This window comes from Salvelinus fontinalis, chromosome 1 (genome assembly GCF_029448725.1).
Source record: "Salvelinus fontinalis isolate EN_2023a chromosome 1, ASM2944872v1, whole genome shotgun sequence".
Lineage (NCBI taxonomy): Eukaryota > Metazoa > Chordata > Actinopteri > Salmoniformes > Salmonidae > Salvelinus > Salvelinus fontinalis.
The window spans coordinates 100,340,743-100,359,355 of record NC_074665.1 but is presented as its reverse complement, the minus strand read 5'-3'; the positions used below and the strand labels follow the sequence as shown (position 1 = coordinate 100,359,355).

Below are 18,613 nucleotides of genomic sequence, written 5' to 3'. Positions count from 1 at the left end.
TTGATGCCTGTTTTCTCCATCTACCCTCCTATGACGATGCCTGTTTTCTCCATCTACCCTCCTATGACTTGATGCCTGTTTTCTCCATCTACCCTCCATCTACGTGATGCCTGTTTTCTACATCTACCCTCCTATGACTTGATGCCTGTTTTCTCCATCTACCCTCCTATGACTTGATGCCTGTTTTCTCCATCTATCCTCCTATGACTTGATGCCTGTTTTCTCCATCTACCCTCCATCTACTTGATGCCTGTTTTCTCCATCTACCCTCCTATGACTTGATGCCTGTTTTCTCCATCTATCCTCCTATGACTTGATGCCTGTTTTCTCCATCTACCCTCCTATGACTTGATGCCTGTTTTCTCCATCTACCCTCCTATGACTTGATGCCTGTTTTCTCCATCTATCCTCCTATGACTTGATGCCTGTTTTCTCCATCTATCCTCCTATGACTTGATGCCTGTTTTCTCCATCTATCCTCCTATGACTTGATGCCTGTTTTCTCCATCTACCCTCCATCTACTTGATGCCTGTTTTCTCCATCTATCCTCCTATGACTTGATGCCTGTTTTCTCCATCTATCCTCATATGACTTGATGCCTGTTTTCTCCATCTATCCTCCTATGACTTGATGCCTGTTTTCTCCATCTATCCTCCTATGACTTGATGCCTGTTTTCTCCATCTACCCTCATATGACTTGATGCCTGTTTTCTCCATCTACCCTCATATGACTTGATGCCTGTTTTCTCCATCTACCCTCCTATGACTTGATGCCTGTTTTCTCCATCTATCCTCCTATGACTTGATGCCTGTTTTCTCCATCTACCCTCATATGACTTGATGCCTGTTTTCTCCATCTACCCTCCTATGACTTGATGCCTGTTTTCTCCATCTATCCTCCTATGACTTGATGCCTGTTTTCTCCATCTATCCTCATATGACTTGATGCCTGTTTCCTCCATCTATCCTCCTATGACTTGATGCCTGTTTTCTCCATCTACCCTCCTATGACTTGATGCCTGTTTTCTCCATCTATCCTCCTATGACTTGATGCCTGTTTTCTCCATCTATCCTCCTATGACTTTAGGCCCTAACAGGGAACAGCCTGTCATTAAATGACAGCAGCTTTACAGGAAGCCCTTACTTCTGCACTTAGAATACATTATAAACCCTCCATCACCAGCTCCTTAAACCACCACAACAACAACAGTACTGTGAGATGCTGCATCTCACTGCTATAGGGGACAACACTACTGCTCACTGCTATAGGGGACAACACTACAGCTCACTGCTATAGGCGACAACACTACAGCTCACTGCTATAGGGGACAACACTACAGCTCACTGCTATAGGGGACAACACTACAGCTCACTGCTATAGGGGACAACACTACAGCTCACTGCTATAGGGGACAACACTACAGCTCACTGCTATAGGGGACAACACTACAGCTCACTGCTATAGGGGACAACACTACAGCTCACTGCTATAGGGGACAACACTACAGCTCACTGCTATAGGGGACAACACTACAGCTCACTGCTATAGGGGACACCACTACATCTCACTGCTATAGGGAACACCACTACAGCTCACTGCTATAGGGGACAATACTACAGCTCACTGCTATAGGGGACACCACTACATCTCACTGCTATAGGGGACAACACTACAGCTCACTGCTATAGGGGACAACACTACAGCTCACTGCTATAGGGGACAATACTACAGCTCACTGCTATAGGGGACAACACTACAGCTCACTGCTATAGGGGACAACACTACAGCTCACTGCTATAGGGGACAACACTACAGCTCACTGCTATAGGGGACACCACTACAGCTCAATGCTATAGGGGACAACACTACAGCTCACTGCTATAGGGGACAACACTACAGCTCAATGCTATAGGGGACAAGACTACAGCTCACTGCTATAGGGGACAACACTACAGCTCAATGCTATAGGGGACAACACTACATCTCACTGCTATAGGGGACAAGACTACAGCTCACTGCTACAGGGGACAACACTACAACTCACTGCTATAGGGGACAACACTACAGCTCAATGCTATAGGGGACAATACTACAGCTCAATGCTATAGGGGACAATACTACAACTTACTGCTATAGGGGACACCACTACAGCTCACTGCTATAGGGGACAACACTACAGCTCACTGCAATAGGGGACAACACTACAGCTCACTGCTATAGGTGACAACACTACAGCTCACTGCTATAGGGGACAACACTACAGCTCACTGCTATAGGGGACAACACTACAGCTCACTGCTATAGGGGACACCACTACAGCTCACTGCTATAGGGGACAACACTACAGCTCACTGCTATAGGGGACAACACTACAGCTCACTGCTATAGGGGACACCACTACATCTCACTGCTATAGGGGACAACACTCTCACTGCATCTCTTAATGTGGCCTATACAGACAGATCTCCATGTACAGTAGATGGATGGTTTGCAGAGTCAATAGAGGAACAGCTTGTCTGGACTCTACTGACTATAAAGGGAGTAGGGTGCCATGTGGGATGCATCCAGGGTCTGCTATCATCAGAGAGTCGTTACAGAGGGCTGGACACACCTTAACTGAACTCCCAGAACTGCCCAGTCAGGGGATCGCTATGAGCAGTGCATGCTGGGTCGCCATGGGAGCAGGTATCATGACAGGAGACAAACTGGAGACAAACCATTTAGGACTTAAATTGGCCCTGGGACTTCTCTGCCCATCTGTCGGACTACAGCCTCCTACTACAAGCCCCAGGACTCCCATTAAAGACAGTGGAGGGAGAGAGAGAGGGAGAGAGCATGAGGGGGGTGAAGAGAGAGGGCAGGAGAGAGAGAGCAAGAGGAGGGATGAAGAGAGAGAGAGAGAGAGAGAGAGAGAGAGAGAGAGAGAGAGAGAGAGAGAGAGAGAGAGAGAGAGAGAGAGAGAGAGAGAGAGAGAGAGAGAGAGAGAGAGAGAGAGAGAGAGAGAGAGAGAGAGAGAGAGAGCGCAAGGGGGGTGAAGAGAGAGAGTAAAGAGGTGGAGAGAGAGGGATAAAGAGAAGCAGAAAGAGAGAGAGGGGTGGAGAGAGAGAGCAAGAGGGGGGGGTGAAGAAAGAGAGAGAGAGCAAGAGGGGGGGTGAAGAGAGAGAGAGGAGGAGGAAAGGGAGAAAGGGACAGATGCAGAGAGAAGGGTTGGCGAGAGAGAAAGATGGGGAGAGAGAGAGAGAGAGAGAGAGAGAGAGAGAGAGAGAGAGAGAGCTACCTAGAGAGAAGAGACTACCCCGTGGAGGAAAGGAAACCCAATCTCGAGTCATGATGTGTTCCTGCTGAATGCACTCTGCTGTCTTTAGTACGGCAGCTTAAATATGTCAAGGATGAAGAAAGGCCTGTTATATAAGACTGCTGCTGCATCCCAAATGATGCATTACACCGTGCACTACACCCTGTAATGGTCAAAAATAGTGTACTATGTAGGGAATATGGTGTCATTTGGGACACATGTCCGGAGCGCTTCGAAGAATAACCCCGCTAGGTTTAACATAGCTACCTCGTGGGGCTCATTTTAAACTTGTTTTTGTTCCTTGCACTAACGGTTCAAAAACAAATACTTCAGAGAGATAGCATGCGTTCCAAATGTAACCTTATTCCCTATATAGTGCACTACTTTTGACCAGGGCCCATAGGGCTTATAGTGCACTATACAGGGGATACATGTAAACAAATGAGATAAAGACAGTGTTAGCTTGCTAGCTAAGGCTTCAATGATGCATTTAGTGATAGATTAAATGACCAGGTAAGGTAACCGGGTAAGGTAAATATTAAGTGAATATTGTCCTGGTACTGTAGGTACCAACCTGTTAACCTGGTCTTGGCAAATGCCTCCATTTTGGCAGGGTCTGGAGGTACACTCGTTGATGTCTTCCTCGCAGTGTGGGCCAGAAAACCCAGGCTCACAGTCACAGCTGAAAACAAAGGCAATCATTAATATTGATCTCCTCTCTCGCATACAAAATAAAAAATCCATTTGTTTACTCGTAGTGGCACGTGTGAGGAAGAAAAAAGGATGAAATAACAGATCAATGAAGAGGACTTTATCTGATATTAATTACACATCGGATCCAGATTGATCGGGACCTTTTCGTTTGACTGTTTAACTAAACGTTAAACTAAGCTGTAAAGAAGGATTCAAATAAACAGTCCTGTTAAAAAGGGGAGACGGTTCCTCATTGAACTGACCTCATTTCCACTCCAAAGGGCGTATTATGAAGCTGCATTATTTTTGCATAGTGTTTATGGAAATATGGCATGAGCCTTTGTTCATTTAACAGTTCATTTAACCATATCACAGGGTCATGCTTAGCATGGTGTAACAGCATCACACACATCTGAACTGAGGCCATAATAACAATATATTGCTGTGGTAAATACATTATATGTGCTTATAATGTACAGAGCACATAATGTGGTATATATATTATAAACTGGGTGGTTCGAGCCCTGAATGCTGATTGGTTGACAGCCGTGGTATATCAGACCGTATTCCACGGTTATGACAAAACACATATTTGTACTTCTCTAATTACGTTGATAAGCAGTTTAAAATAGCAATAAGGAACCTCAGGGGTTTGTGATATATGGCCAATATACCACGGCTAAGGGCCGTGTCGAGGCACTCCGCGTTGCGTCGTGCTTAAAGAACAGCCCTTAGCCGTGGTATATTGGCCATATACCACACCCCCTCGGGCCTTGTTGCTTAAATGTACAGAGACCGTACTATCAATATATTTATAATATGTTCAGAGGTGGTAAATATAATACGGTTGTGATAGGTATATGATAGTGTTCATTCTACTTCCGGAGTCATCATAAGGGAACCACCATCTTAAGACTGTGGAGCTCACTATCTACTTGTCTCAATTTCACCATATTCCATAATTGTCACCTTGGAATTAATTGCACTCATTTGCATTAGCGCAATTACTGCTAAATGGGAGCAGGTATTGTGGGTAATTGATCAAATCATCAATCATCTGGTATGTGTTTATAATCCATAATTCATATAACCTGACAGCAATTTTCATCTTTGTTTGTTTGAGTACGCATCTCTGGGTTGAAAAATGAATGGAAGTGTACCAAATGCCACCCTGTTGCCTATATAGCGCACTACATTTGGTTGGATCCTATAGGTTTCGGGAACAGAGGGCCATTTAGTATGCAGACTGTATATAAGGTGCCCCTCGCGGTTCCCCTTTTACCTGTAGCTGTTGACCCGGTCAAGACAGTGGCCCTGGTTCTGGCATGGGCCTGAGAAACACTCGTCGGTGTCAATTTCACAGCGCGTTCCCTGGAATCCTGAAAGATAGATGAGCTGGTCATGGATCAGTAAGCCTCACTACATCCTGAGAGCAACGAACGTCAAGCTCCATGATAACAAAGGCCCTGGTGAATGGAAGGAGTGGAAGTAGAATGTCCATTTTAATGGAACTAGTAGCCCCTGTAGAATCTCTCATCTGCCAGCCCCTCAGCCCTCTCGGTTTCCTCTCTCAGAGGAGTGGACACGTCTAATAATACTACAGCAGCACAGACAGATTGGAGGTCTGAGGGGATAGGGAGAGGGGTGGCGGGGAGAATTACGGAGAGTCTGGGGTGGCAGGGAGAATTACGGAGTGTCGGGTGTGGTGGGGAGAGTCGGGTGTGGTGGGGAGAGTTAGGGAAAGTCGGGTGTGGTGGGGAGAGTTAAGGAGAGTCAGGGGTGGTGGGGAGAGTTAGGGAGAGTCAGGGGTGGTGGGGAGAGTTAGGGAGAGTCAGGGGTGGTGGGGAGAGTTAGGGAGAGTCAGGGGTGGTGGGGAGAGTTAGGGAGAGTCAGGGGTGGTGGGGAGAGTTACGGAGAGTCTGGGGTGGTGCAGAGAGTTAGGGAGAGTCGGGGTAGTGGGGAGAGTTAGGGAGAGTCGAGGTAGTGGGGAGAGTTAGGGAGAGTCGGGGTGGTGGGGAGAATTAGGGAGAGTCAGGGGTGGTGGGGAGAATTAGGGAGAGTCAGGGGTGGTGGGGAGAATTAGGGAGAGTCAGGGGTGGTGGGGAGAATTAGGGAGAGTCGGGGTGGTGGGGAGAATTAGGGAGAGTCGGGGTGGTGGGGAGAATTAGGGAGAGTTAGGGGTGGTGGGGAGAGCCGCGGGTGGAGGGGAGAGTTAGGGAGAGTCAGGGGTGGTGAGTAGAGTCAGGGAGAGTCAGGGGTGGTGGGGAGAGTCGGGGGTGGTGGGGAGAGTCGGGGGTGGTGGGGATAGTTAGGGAGAGTCAGGGGTGGTGGGGAGAGTAAGAGGTGATGGGGAGAGTTAGGGCGAGTCGGGGTGGTGGGGAGAGTCGGTGGTGGAGGAGAAGGAGGAGAAGAGAGGCTAAGCTTTAGAGCTTCTTTGGCCCTTGTTCATTAAGGGGATGAGGGAGGGAGAGGATGGTGTTCATTAGGGGGGTGAGGGAGGGAGAGGATGGTGTTCATTAGGAGGGTGAGGGAGGGATAGGATGGTGTTCATTAGGGGGGCGAGGGAGGGATAGGATGGTGTTCTTTAGGGGGGCGAGGGATGGACAGGATGGTGTTCATTAGGGGGGTGAGGGAGGGATATGATGGTGTTCTTTATGGGGGTGAGGGGCGAGGGGGGGATATGATGGTGTTCATTAGGGGGTGAGGGAGGGAAAGGATGGTGCTCATTAGGAGGGTGAGGGATGGACAGGATGGTGTTCATTAGGGGGTGAGGGAGGGAAAGGATGGTGCTCATTAGGGGGGTGGGGGGGGGAAAGGATGGTGTTCATTAGGGGGTGAGGGAGGGAAAGGATGGTGCTCATTAGGGGGGTGAGGGGGGGATATGATGGTGTTCATTAGGGGGTGAGGGAGGGAAAGGATGGTGTTCATTAGGAGGGTGAGGGAGGGATAGGATTGTGTTCATTAGGAGGGTGAGGGAGGGATAGGATGGTGTTCATTAGGAGGGTGAGGGAGGGATAGGATGGTGTTCATTAGGGGGGTGAGGGAGGGATATGATGGTGTTCATTAGGGGGGTGAGGGAGGGAAAGGATGGTGCTCATTAGGGGGGCGAGGGGGGGATATGATGGTGTTCATTAGGGGGTGAGGGAGGGAAAGGATGGTGCTCATTAGGGGGGTGAGGGAGGGATATGATGGTGTTCATTAGGGGGTGAGGGAGGGAAAGGATGGTGCTCATTAGGGGGGTGAGGGAGGGATATGATGGTGTTCATTAGGGGGGTGAGGGAGGGATATGATTGTGTTCATTAGGGGGGTGAGGGAGGGATATGATGGTGTTCCTTAGGGGGTGAGGGAGGGAAAGGATGGTGTTCATTAGAGGGGTGAGGGAGGGATATGATGGTGTTCATTAGGGGGGTGAGGGAGGGAAAGGATGGTGTTCATTAGGGGGTGAGGGAGGGATATGATGGTGTTCATTAGGGGGGTGAGGGAGGGATAGGATGGTGTTCATTAGGGGGGTGAGGGAGGGATAGGATGGTGTTCATTAGGGGGGTGAGGGAGGGATAGGATGGTGTTCATTAGGGGGGTGAGGGAGGGATATGATGGTGTTCATTAGGGGGGTGAGGGAGGGATAGGATGGTGTTCATTAGGGGGTGAGGGAGGGATAGGATGGTGTTCCTTAGGGGGGCGAGGGAGGGATTGGATGGTGTTCATTAGGGGGGTGAGGGAGGAATAGTATGGTGTTCATTAGGGGGGTGAGGGAGGGATAGGATGGTGTTCATTAGGGGGGTGAGGGAGGGATATGATGGTGTTCTTTATGGGGGTGAGGGAGGGAAAGGATGGTGCTCATTAGGAGGGTGAGGGATGGACAGGATGGTGTTCATTAGGGGGTGAGGGAGGGAAAGGATGGTGCTCATTAGGGGGGTGAGGGGGGGAAAGGATGGTGTTCATTAGGGGGTGAGGGAGGGAAAGGATGGTGCTCATTAGGGGGGTGAGGGGGGGATATGATGGTGTTCATTAGGGGGTGAGGGAGGGAAAGGATGGTGTTCATTAGGAGGGTGAGGGAGGGATAGGATGGTGTTCATTAGGAGGGTGAGGGAGGGATAGGATGGTGTTCATTAGGGGGGTGAGGGAGGGATATGATGGTGTTCATTAGGGGGGTGAGGGAGGGAAAGGATGGTGCTCATTAGGGGGGCGAGGGGGGGGATATGATGGTGTTCATTAGGGGGTGAGGGAGGGAAAGGATGGTGCTCATTAGGGGGGTGAGGGAGGGATATGATGGTGTTCATTAGGGGGTGAGGGAGGGAAAAGATGGTGCTCATTAGGGGGGTGAGGGAGGGATATGATGGTGTTCATTAGGGGGGTGAGGGAGGGATATGATGGTGTTCATTAGGGGGGTGAGGGAGGGATATGATGGTGTTCCTTAGGGGGGTGAGGGAGGGAAAGGATGGTGTTCATTAGAGGGGTGAGGGAGGGATATGATGGTGTTCATTAGGGGGGTGAGGGAGGGAAAGGATGGTGTTCATTAGAGGGGTGAGGGAGGGATATGATGGTGTTCATTAGGGGGGTGAGGGAGGGATAGGATGGTGTTCATTAGGGGGTGAGGGAGGGATAGGATGGTGTTCCTTAGGGGGGCGAGGGAGGGATTGGATGGTGTTCATTAGGGGGGTGAGGGAGGAATAGTATGGTGTTCATTAGGGGGGTGAGGGAGGGATAGGATGGTGTTCATTAGGGGGGTGAGGAAGGGATAGGATGGTGTTCATTAGGAGGGTGAGGGAGGGATAGGATGGTGTTCATTAGGGGGGTGAGGGAGGGATAGGATGGTGTTCATTAGGGGGGTGAGGGAGGGATAGGATGGTGTTCATTAGGAGGGTGAGGGAGGGATAGGATGGTGTTCATTAGGAGGGTGAGGGAAGGATAGGATGGATAAGCAGATCAGCATGGATGCTGTGTGGCACTTCTGAAGGCATGCAGGAAGGCAGCCTGGGATAGAGGCTCTTTCTCTCTCTCTCCTCTTCCTGCCTGTCAGAGGTATTCATTTGGTCCTTTAACTGCTGCTGTGTTAGTGCTGTTGCTTTGCTCCATACAGTATACTATTTCCTCTGCTCGGCTCCTAAAGAAAAATACTAGTCCTACAGGAAATAATCTAACCAATGTTGATCATCAATGGCCATTTTGAAAGGATGCAACCATGTAAATTGAGTTATGCTAACAACATCCCCACTTTGTGAATGTGAGAGTTTCATGCATAAATTAACTGTAATTAAAATCAAAATGAATGAGAATTCTGATTGGCACTATATGTTGGAATTTGTACAGAGAAACAGAGATCAAATGTCATATTTTGGTTAGCACCCCACCCCTTCTCTCTCTGTATCCTAGGCCTAATCCCAACTACAAGAAAAACAACAATAAAGTCTACATTGTACCTTGAGTTCAAACAAAGCTAATGAAAGACCAAATCCTTAAGACCAAATCCTTAAGTAGTAAATCGGAGTTCCTGAATGCCTATATATTAGGTCCCTCTGAGATGAATGACCACAGCCATTGGGGCTAATTAGCTTGATGTTATATCCTTTTATGTTGACCACATAAATCAGGATTATTTAATAAATAATAGGTAATAATAAAGTGCATGGTGGTTCTTCTTTTCTCTACGCATTTATCTACCCAATTAAAACCCCTTTGTTGGCGTTATGGATAAATGAGGCTCTAGGACTACAGAATCTAGTTTAGCTGGCTGGTAGACCAGCAGTACAGATCATGTTGACCCAGTCTGCCCAGTCATTTGCTAGATGTTAAAGTATTAATGGTGGTGTTTGGATCAGGCCGAAAAATCCAGACGTTCACACCTGCGATAAATTCCATTATGGAACTAAATGGGAGTCTTGTAGCCAGTTGAAAATGGCATTCTACAGTAGATCTCATTGGTTGCATGCTGTATTGTTTTTCCCCCTGGTTTATATAATGAACTCAGAGGGGAGCGGTCTACAGTGTTGTGTAGATCAAATGAATCGATTAATCTACATTCTCATTTCAAATGAGGACTATAATATCTAATGTACACATCCTTTGTAGATCAGTAGTATCAAAGTGAAACCTCTGTGACGAACAGAAAAACAATTACCGGGAGAAATACAACCAGTCAAATTCAGGCCCTCAGAAACCTAGACTTCAGTCATATTTTGATTGAAACATCCATCAAATCCATTCGTGACTCTTCAGTACTATTACAATTAGTCCTGCGGGTTTATTATATCCACGACCCCTCACCTCTACTGAGACTACGCCACACGACATGAGCAGTGATCACCTCGCTCCAGACGGGGATGATGGAATGAGTGTGTGTAGTGTGTTCGCTCCAGACGGGGATGATAGAATGAGTGTGTGTAGTGTATATGTGTGTTCGCTCCAGATGTGGATGATGGAATGAGTGTCTGAGCACTGAGAACGAACACTTTGTGCCTTGGGAATCACACCTCTACCGTCTCCCTGGGCTCTCTGACAGAGGAAAGAGACACCATTAACTGGGTGTGTCCCAAATGGCATCCTACTCCCTATATATAGTGCACTACTATGGGCTCTGGTCAAAAGTAGTGCACAAAATAGGAAATAGGGTACCATCTGGGACAAATCCAGTGCTTGGCTTGGTGGCAGTAGCAGCCTGTAGCAGCCAGTGCTTGGCTTGGTGGCAGTAGCAGTCAGCAGCAGCAACCAGTGCTTGGCTTGGTGGCAGTAGCAGCCCGTAGCAGCCAGTGCTTGGCTTGGTGGCAGTAGCAGCCAGCAGCAGCAACCAGTGCTTGGCTTGGTGGAAGTAGCAGCCCGTAGCAGCCAGTGCTTGGCTTGGTGGAAGTAGCAGCCCGTAGCAGCCCGTAGCAGCCAGTGCTTGGCTTGGTGGCAGTAGCAGCCCGTAGCAGCCAGTGCTTGGCTTGGTGGCAGTAGCAGCCCGTAGCAGCCAGTGCTTGGCTTGGTGGCAGTAGCAGCCCGTAGCAGCCAGTGCTTGGCTTGGTGGCAGTAGCAGCCAGTGCTTGGCTTGGTGGAAGTAGCAGCCAGCAGCAGCCAGTAGCAGCCAGTGCTTGGCTTGGTGGCAGTAGCAGCCAGTGCTTGACTTGGTGGAAGTAGCAGCCAGCAGCAGCCCGTAGCAGCCAGTGCTTGGCTTGGTGGCAGTAGCAGCCAGTAGCAGCCAGTGCTTGGCTTGGGGGCAGTAGCAGCCAGTGCTTGGCTTGGTGGAAGTAGCAGCCGGCAGCAGTCCGTAGCAGCCAGTGCTTGGCTTGGTGGCAGTAGCAGCCAGTAGCAGCCAGTGCTTGGCTTGGTGGCAGTAGCAGCCAGTAGCAGCCAGTGCTTGGCTTGGTGGCAGTAGCAGCCAGTAGCAGCCAGTGCTTGGCTTGGTGGCAGTAGCAGCCAGCAGCAGCAGCCAGTGCTTGGCTTCGTGGCAGTAGCAGCCAGTAGCAGCCAGTGCTTGGCTTGGTGGCAGTAGCAGCCAGTGCTTGGCTTGGTGGCAGTAGCAGCCAGTAGCAGCCAGTGCTTGGCTTGGTGGCAGTAGCAGCCAGTGCTTGGCTTGGTGGAAGTAGCAGCCAGCAGCAGCCAGTAGCAGCCAGTGCTTGGCTTGGTGGCAGTAGCAGCCAGCAGCAACAACCAGTGCTTGGCTTGGTGGCAGTAGCAGCCCGTAGCAGCCAGTGCTTGGCTTGGTGGCAATAGCAGCCAGCAGCAGCAACCAGTGCTTGGCTTGGTGGCAGTAGCAGCCAGTAGCAGCCAGTGCTTGGCTTGGTGGAAGTAGCAGCCAGCAGCAGCCAGTAGCAGCCAGTGCTTGGCTTGGTGGAAGTAGCAGCCAGCAGCAGCCAGTAGCAGCCAGTGCTTGGCTTGGTGGCAGGAGCAGCCCGTAGCAGCCAGTGCTTGGCTTGGTGGCAGTAGCAGCCAGTGCTTGGCTTGGTGGCAGTAGCAGCCAGTGCTTGGCTTGGTGGCAGTAGCAGCCAGGAGCAGCCAGCAGCAGCCAGTGCTTGGCTTGGTGGCAGTAGCAGCCAGTGCTTGGCTTGGTGGCAGTAGCAGCCAGGAGCAGCCAGTAGCAGCCAGTGCTTGGCTTGGTGGCAGTAGCAGCCAGTGCTTGGCTTGGTGGCAGCAGCAGCCAGGAGCAGCCAGTAGCAGCCAGTGCTTGGCTTGGTGGCAGTAGCAGCCAGTGCTTGACTTGGTGGCAGTAGCAGCCAGGAGCAGCCAGTAGCAGCCAGTGCTTGGCTTGGTGGCAGTAGCAGCCAGTGCTTGGCTTGGTGGCAGTAGCAGCCAGTGCTTGGCTTGGTGGCAGTAGCAGCCAGGAGCAGCCAGCAGCAGCCAGATACATGCATTGTGTTGACATTCCATATTGTACGGGAGGTGCCTTAGCCATTGGTTTGAGTGACAGCTCTGCCTGAGAAAGCTCTGTCGTCCCATAATTCCCCGGGAGAGATTGTGTGTTCTCTCCAGTTCCCATGGTTCTCCTTGCTACTGTCACATCCCAAGGTGCACAGAGCCTTTACAGCGATGATACAAAGGGTACAGTACCACACCGCTCATAACTAGCGTAACCTCCTATTTTACCCTACTGGAAACGTGTTATGAGATACAATACTACACAATAACACATTTTATTGTAACACAAATTGCTTTCAAAAACACCTGGAATGTCATATGTATTGGAAAGAGGTTATAAAGTAATTGACATGCCATGTAACATGTTAGATTCTCAAACAAAATGTGTTAATTTCTGGTAGGGTAGGCTTAAACATGATGATAAAAACAATAGTGTATATTTATATGGTCTAATATGAAATGGTATGTGTGGAATGTTGTACATATTGTATTCTTAGCCAGTGCCTCACATAATCTCTTAAATGTACTATGTCATCGATGTACAACCTATTTACTATAAAAATAAGATATATCTGTTAACAGTATACGTGTAAAACACTACCCTAAGGCCACGTCCCCTCAAATTCAAACATGGACGGTCGACTGCTTTTCCCCCTCTAATCAGGGACTGATTTAGACCTGGGACACCAGGTGGGTGATTCCCCTCTAATCAGGGACTGATTTAGACCTGGGACACCAGGTGGGTGATTCCCCTCTAATCAGGGACTGATTTAGACCTGGGACACCAGGCCGGGTCATTTCACTACCAGGTAGAACAGAAAACCAGAAGGCTCTGGACCCCTGGCCGACACAATGGTTACACAAAATATCCAGAGTACCCCATCAGGAGCAATCTAACCAGGTAGACTAATCACCATGTATGGAGGGTCATCAATCTAACCAGGTAGACTAATCACCATGTATGGAGGGTCATCAATCTAACCAGGTAGACTAATCACCATGTATGGAGGGTCATCAATCTAACTAGGTAGACTAGTCACCATGTATGGAGGGACATCATCAATCTAACCAGGTAGACTAATCACCATGTATGGAGGGTCATCAATCTAACCAGGTAGACTAATCACCATGTATGGAGGGTCATCATCAATCTAACCAGGTAGACTAATCACCATGTATGGAGGGTCATCATCAATCTAACCAGGTAGACTAATCACCATGTATGGAGGGACATCAATCTAACCAGGTCGACTAATCACCATGTATGGAGGGTCATCATCAATCTAACCAGGTAGACTAATCACCATGTATGGAGGGACATCAATCTAACCAGGTAGACTAATCACCATGTATGGAGGGACATCAATCTAACCAGGTCGACTAATCACCATGTATGGAGGGTCATCATCAATCTAACCAGGTAGACTAATCACCATGTATGGAGGGACATCAATCTAACCAGGTAGACTAATCACCATGTATGGAGGGACATCAATCTAACCAGGTAGACTAATCACCATGTATGGAGGGACATCAATCTAACCAGGTAGACTAATCACCATGTATGGAGGGACATCAATCTAACCAGGTAGACTAATCACCATGTATGGAGGGTCATCAATCTAACCAGGTAGCCTAATCACCATGTATGGAGGGTCATCAATCTAACCAGGTAGACTAATCACCATGTATGGAGGGTCATCAATCTAACCAGGTAGCCTAATCACCATGTATGGAGGGACATCAATCTAACCAGGTAGACTAATCACCATGTATGGAGGGTCATCATCAATCTAACCAGGTAGACTAATCACCATGTATGGAGGGACATCATCAATCTAACCAGGTAGACTAATCACCATGTATGGAGGGTCATCAATCTAACCAGGTAGACTAATCACCATGTATGGAGGGACATCAATCTAACCAGGTAGACTAATCACCATGTATGGAGGGACATCAATCTAACCAGGTAGACTAATCACCATGTATGGAGGGACATCAATCTAACCAGGTAGACTAATCACCATGTATGGAGGGTCATCATCAATCTAACCAGGTAGACTAATCACCATGTATGGAGGGACATCATCAATCTAACCAGGTAGACTAATCACCATGTATGGAGGGACATCAATCTAACCAGGTAGACTAATCACCATGTATGGAGGGTCATCATCAATCTAACCAGGTAGACTAATCACCATGTATGGAAAGTCATCAATCTAACCAGGTAGACTAATCACCATGTATGGAGGGTCATCAATCTAACCAGGTAGACTAATCACCATGTATGGAGGGACATCAATCTAACCAGGTAGACTAATCACCATGTATGGAGGGTCATCATCAATCAGCCCAACTACTGGTAATGCTCCAACACTACCCATCACACACACACCTACAGACACGCACTTGCGCACACACACACACACACACACACACACACACACACACACACACACACACACACACACACACACACACACACACACACACACACACAGTGGAATCCTTGAAAAAGGACGGAGGAATAACAGTTACTGGAAAAGAGACATAACTCTACTGCATTTTAGCTGTAGTACGTACATGACCTAAATGATAACACTACTAAATTATGGCCATAGTACGTACAAGACCTACATGATAACACTACTACATTATGGCTGTTCTATGTACAAGACCTACATGATAACATTACTGCATTATGGCTGTTCTATGTACAAGATCTACATGATATCACTACTGAATTATGGCTGAGTACGTACAAGACCTACATGATAACACTACTGCATTATGGCTGTTCTATGTACAAGACCTACATGATAACACTACTGCATTATGGCTGCTCTATGTACAAGACCTACATGATAACACTACTGCATTATGGCTGTTCTATGTACAGGACCTACATGATAACACTACTGCATTATGGCTGTTCTATGTACAGGACCTACATGATAACACTACTGCATTACGGCCATAGTATGTACAAGACCTACATGATAACACTACTACATTATGGCTGTTCTATGTACAAGACCTACATGATAACACTACTGCATTACGGCCATAGTATGTACAAGACCTACATGATAACACTACTACATTATGGCTGTTCTATGTACAAGACCTACATGATAACACTACTGCATTACGGCCATAGTATGTACAAGACCTACATGATAACACTACTGCATTATGGCTGTTCTATGTACAAGACCTACATGATAACACTACTGCATTATGGCTGTTCTATGTACAAGACCTACATGATAACATTACTGCATTATGGCTGTAGTACATACAAGACCTACATGATAACACTACTGCATTACGGCCATAGTATGTACAAGACCTACATGATAACACTACTGCATTATGGCTGTTCTATGTACAAGACCTACATGATAACACTACTGCATTATGGCTGTTCTATGTACAAGACCTACATGATAACACTACTGCATTATGGCTGTTCTATGTACAAGACCTACATGATAACACTACTGCATTAGGGCTGTTCTATGTACAAGACCTACATGATAACATTACTACATTATGGCTGTTCTATGTACAAGACCTACATGATAACACTACTGCATTATGGCTGTTCTATGTACAAGACCTACATGATAACATTACTACATTATGGCTGTTCTATGTACAAGACCTACATGATAACACTACTGCATTATGGCTGTTCTATGTACAAGACCTACATGATAACACTACTGCATTATGGCTGTAGTACATACAAGACCTACATGATAACACTACTGCATTATGGCTGTTCTATGTACAAGACCTACATGATAACACTACTGCATTATGGCTGTAGTACATACTAGACCTACATGATAACACTACTGCATTATGGCCACAGTATGTACAAGACCTACATGATAACACTACTGCATTATGGCTGTTCTACGTACAAGACCTACATGATAACATTACTGCATTATGGCCACAGTATGTACAAGACCTACATGATATTACTACTGCATTATGGCCATAGTACGTACAAGACCTACATGATAACATTACTGCATTATGGCTGTTCTATGTACAAGACCTACATGATAACACTACTGCATTATGGCCATAGTATGTAAAAGACCTACATGATAACATTACTGCATTATGGCCACAGTATGTACAAGACCTACATGATATTACTACTGCATTATGGCCATAGTACGTACAAGACCTACATGATAACATTACTGCATTATGGCTGTTCTATGTACAAGACCTACATGATAACACTACTGAATTATGGCTGTTCTATGTACAAGACCTACATGATAACACTACTGCATTATGGCCATAGTATGTAAAAGACCTACATGATAACATTACTGCATTATGGCCACAGTATGTACAAGACCTACATGATATTACTACTGCATTATGGCCATAGTACGTACAAGACCTACATGATAACATTACTGCATTATGGCTGTTCTATGTACAAGACCTACATGATAACACTACTGCATTATGGCCATAGTATGTAAAAGACCTACATGATAACATTACTGCATTATGGCCACAGTATGTACAAGACCTACATGATATTACTACTGCATTATGGCCATAGTACGTACAAGACCTACATGATAACATTACTGCATTATGGCTGTTCTATGTACAAGACCTACATGATAACACTACTGAATTATGGCTGTTCTATGTACAAGACCTACATGATAACACTACTGCATTATGGCTGCTCTATGTACAAGACCTACATGATAACACTACTGAATTATGGATGTTCTACGTACAAGACCTACATGATAACATTACTACATTATGGCTGTTCTATGTACAAGACCTACATGATAACACTACTGCATTATGGCCACAGTATGTACAAGACCTACATGATATCACTACTGCATTATGGCCATAGTATGTACAAGACCTACATGATATCACTACTGCATTATGGCCATAGTACGTACAAGACCTACATGATAACATTACTACATTATGGCTGTTCTATGTACAAGACCTACATGATAACATTACTGAATTATGGCTGTTCTATGTACAAGACCTACATGATAACACTACTAAATTATGGCCATAGTACGTACAAGACCTACATGATAACATTACTGCATTATGGCTGTTCTATGTACAAGACCTACATGATACCACTACTGAATTATGGCTGTTCTATGTACAAGACCTACATGATAACACTACTGCATTATGGCTGCTCTATGTACAAGACCTACATGATAACACTACTGAATTATGGATGTTCTACGTACAAGACCTACATGATAACATTACTACATTATGGCTGTTCTATGTACAAGACCTACATGATAACACTACTGCATTATGGCCACAGTATGTACAAGACCTACATGATATCACTACTGCATTATGGCCATAGTATGTACAAGACCTACATGATATCACTACTGCATTATGGCCATAGTACGTACAAGACCTACATGATAACATTACTACATTATGGCTGTTCTATGTACAAGACCTACATGATAACACTACTGCATTATGGCCACAGTATGTACAAGACCTACATGATAACACTACTGCATTACGGCCATAGTATGTACAAGACCTACATGATAACACTACTGCATTATGGCTGTTCTATGTACAAGACCTACATGATAACATTACTGAATTATGGCTGTTCTATGTACAAGACCTACATGATAACATTACTGCATTATGGCTGTTCTATGTACAAGACCTACATGATAACATTACTACATTATGGCTGTTCTATGTACAAGACCTACATGATAACATTACTGAATTATGGCCACAGTATGTACAAGACCTACATGATATCACTACTGCATTATGGCCATAGTACGTACAAGACCTACATGATAACACTACTGAATTATGGCTGTTCTATGTACAAGACCTACATGATACCACTACTACATTATGGCCACAGTATGTACAAGACCTACATGATAACACTACTGAATTATGGCTGTTCTACGTACAAGACCTACATGATAACATTACTACATTATGGCTGTTCTATGTACAAGACCTACATGATAAAACTACTGCATTATGGCCATAGTATGTACAAGACCTACATGATATCACTACTGCATTATGGCCATAGTACGTACAAGACCTACATGATAACACTACTGCATTATGGCTGTTCTATGTACAAGACCTACATGATAACACTACTGCATTATGGCTGTTCTATGTACAAGACCTACATGATAACACTACTGCATTATGGCCATAGTATGTACAAGACCTACATGAT

At 46.5% G+C, this 18,613-nt stretch overlaps 1 protein-coding gene across 1 annotated transcript in view; it reads right to left on the bottom strand.

The window, feature by feature from the left end:
* LOC129862304 (protein eyes shut homolog) overlaps positions 1-18,613 on the bottom strand; it is a 344,128-nt gene that overhangs the window by 271,032 nt on the left and 54,483 nt on the right. The window contains exons 4-5 of the mRNA XM_055933847.1: positions 5,273-5,369; positions 3,872-3,979 (exon numbers count right to left, since the gene is read on the bottom strand). Of these exons, the coding sequence (XP_055789822.1) occupies positions 3,872-3,979; positions 5,273-5,369 (205 nt within the window). The remainder of the gene's footprint in view (positions 1-3,871; positions 3,980-5,272; positions 5,370-18,613) is intronic.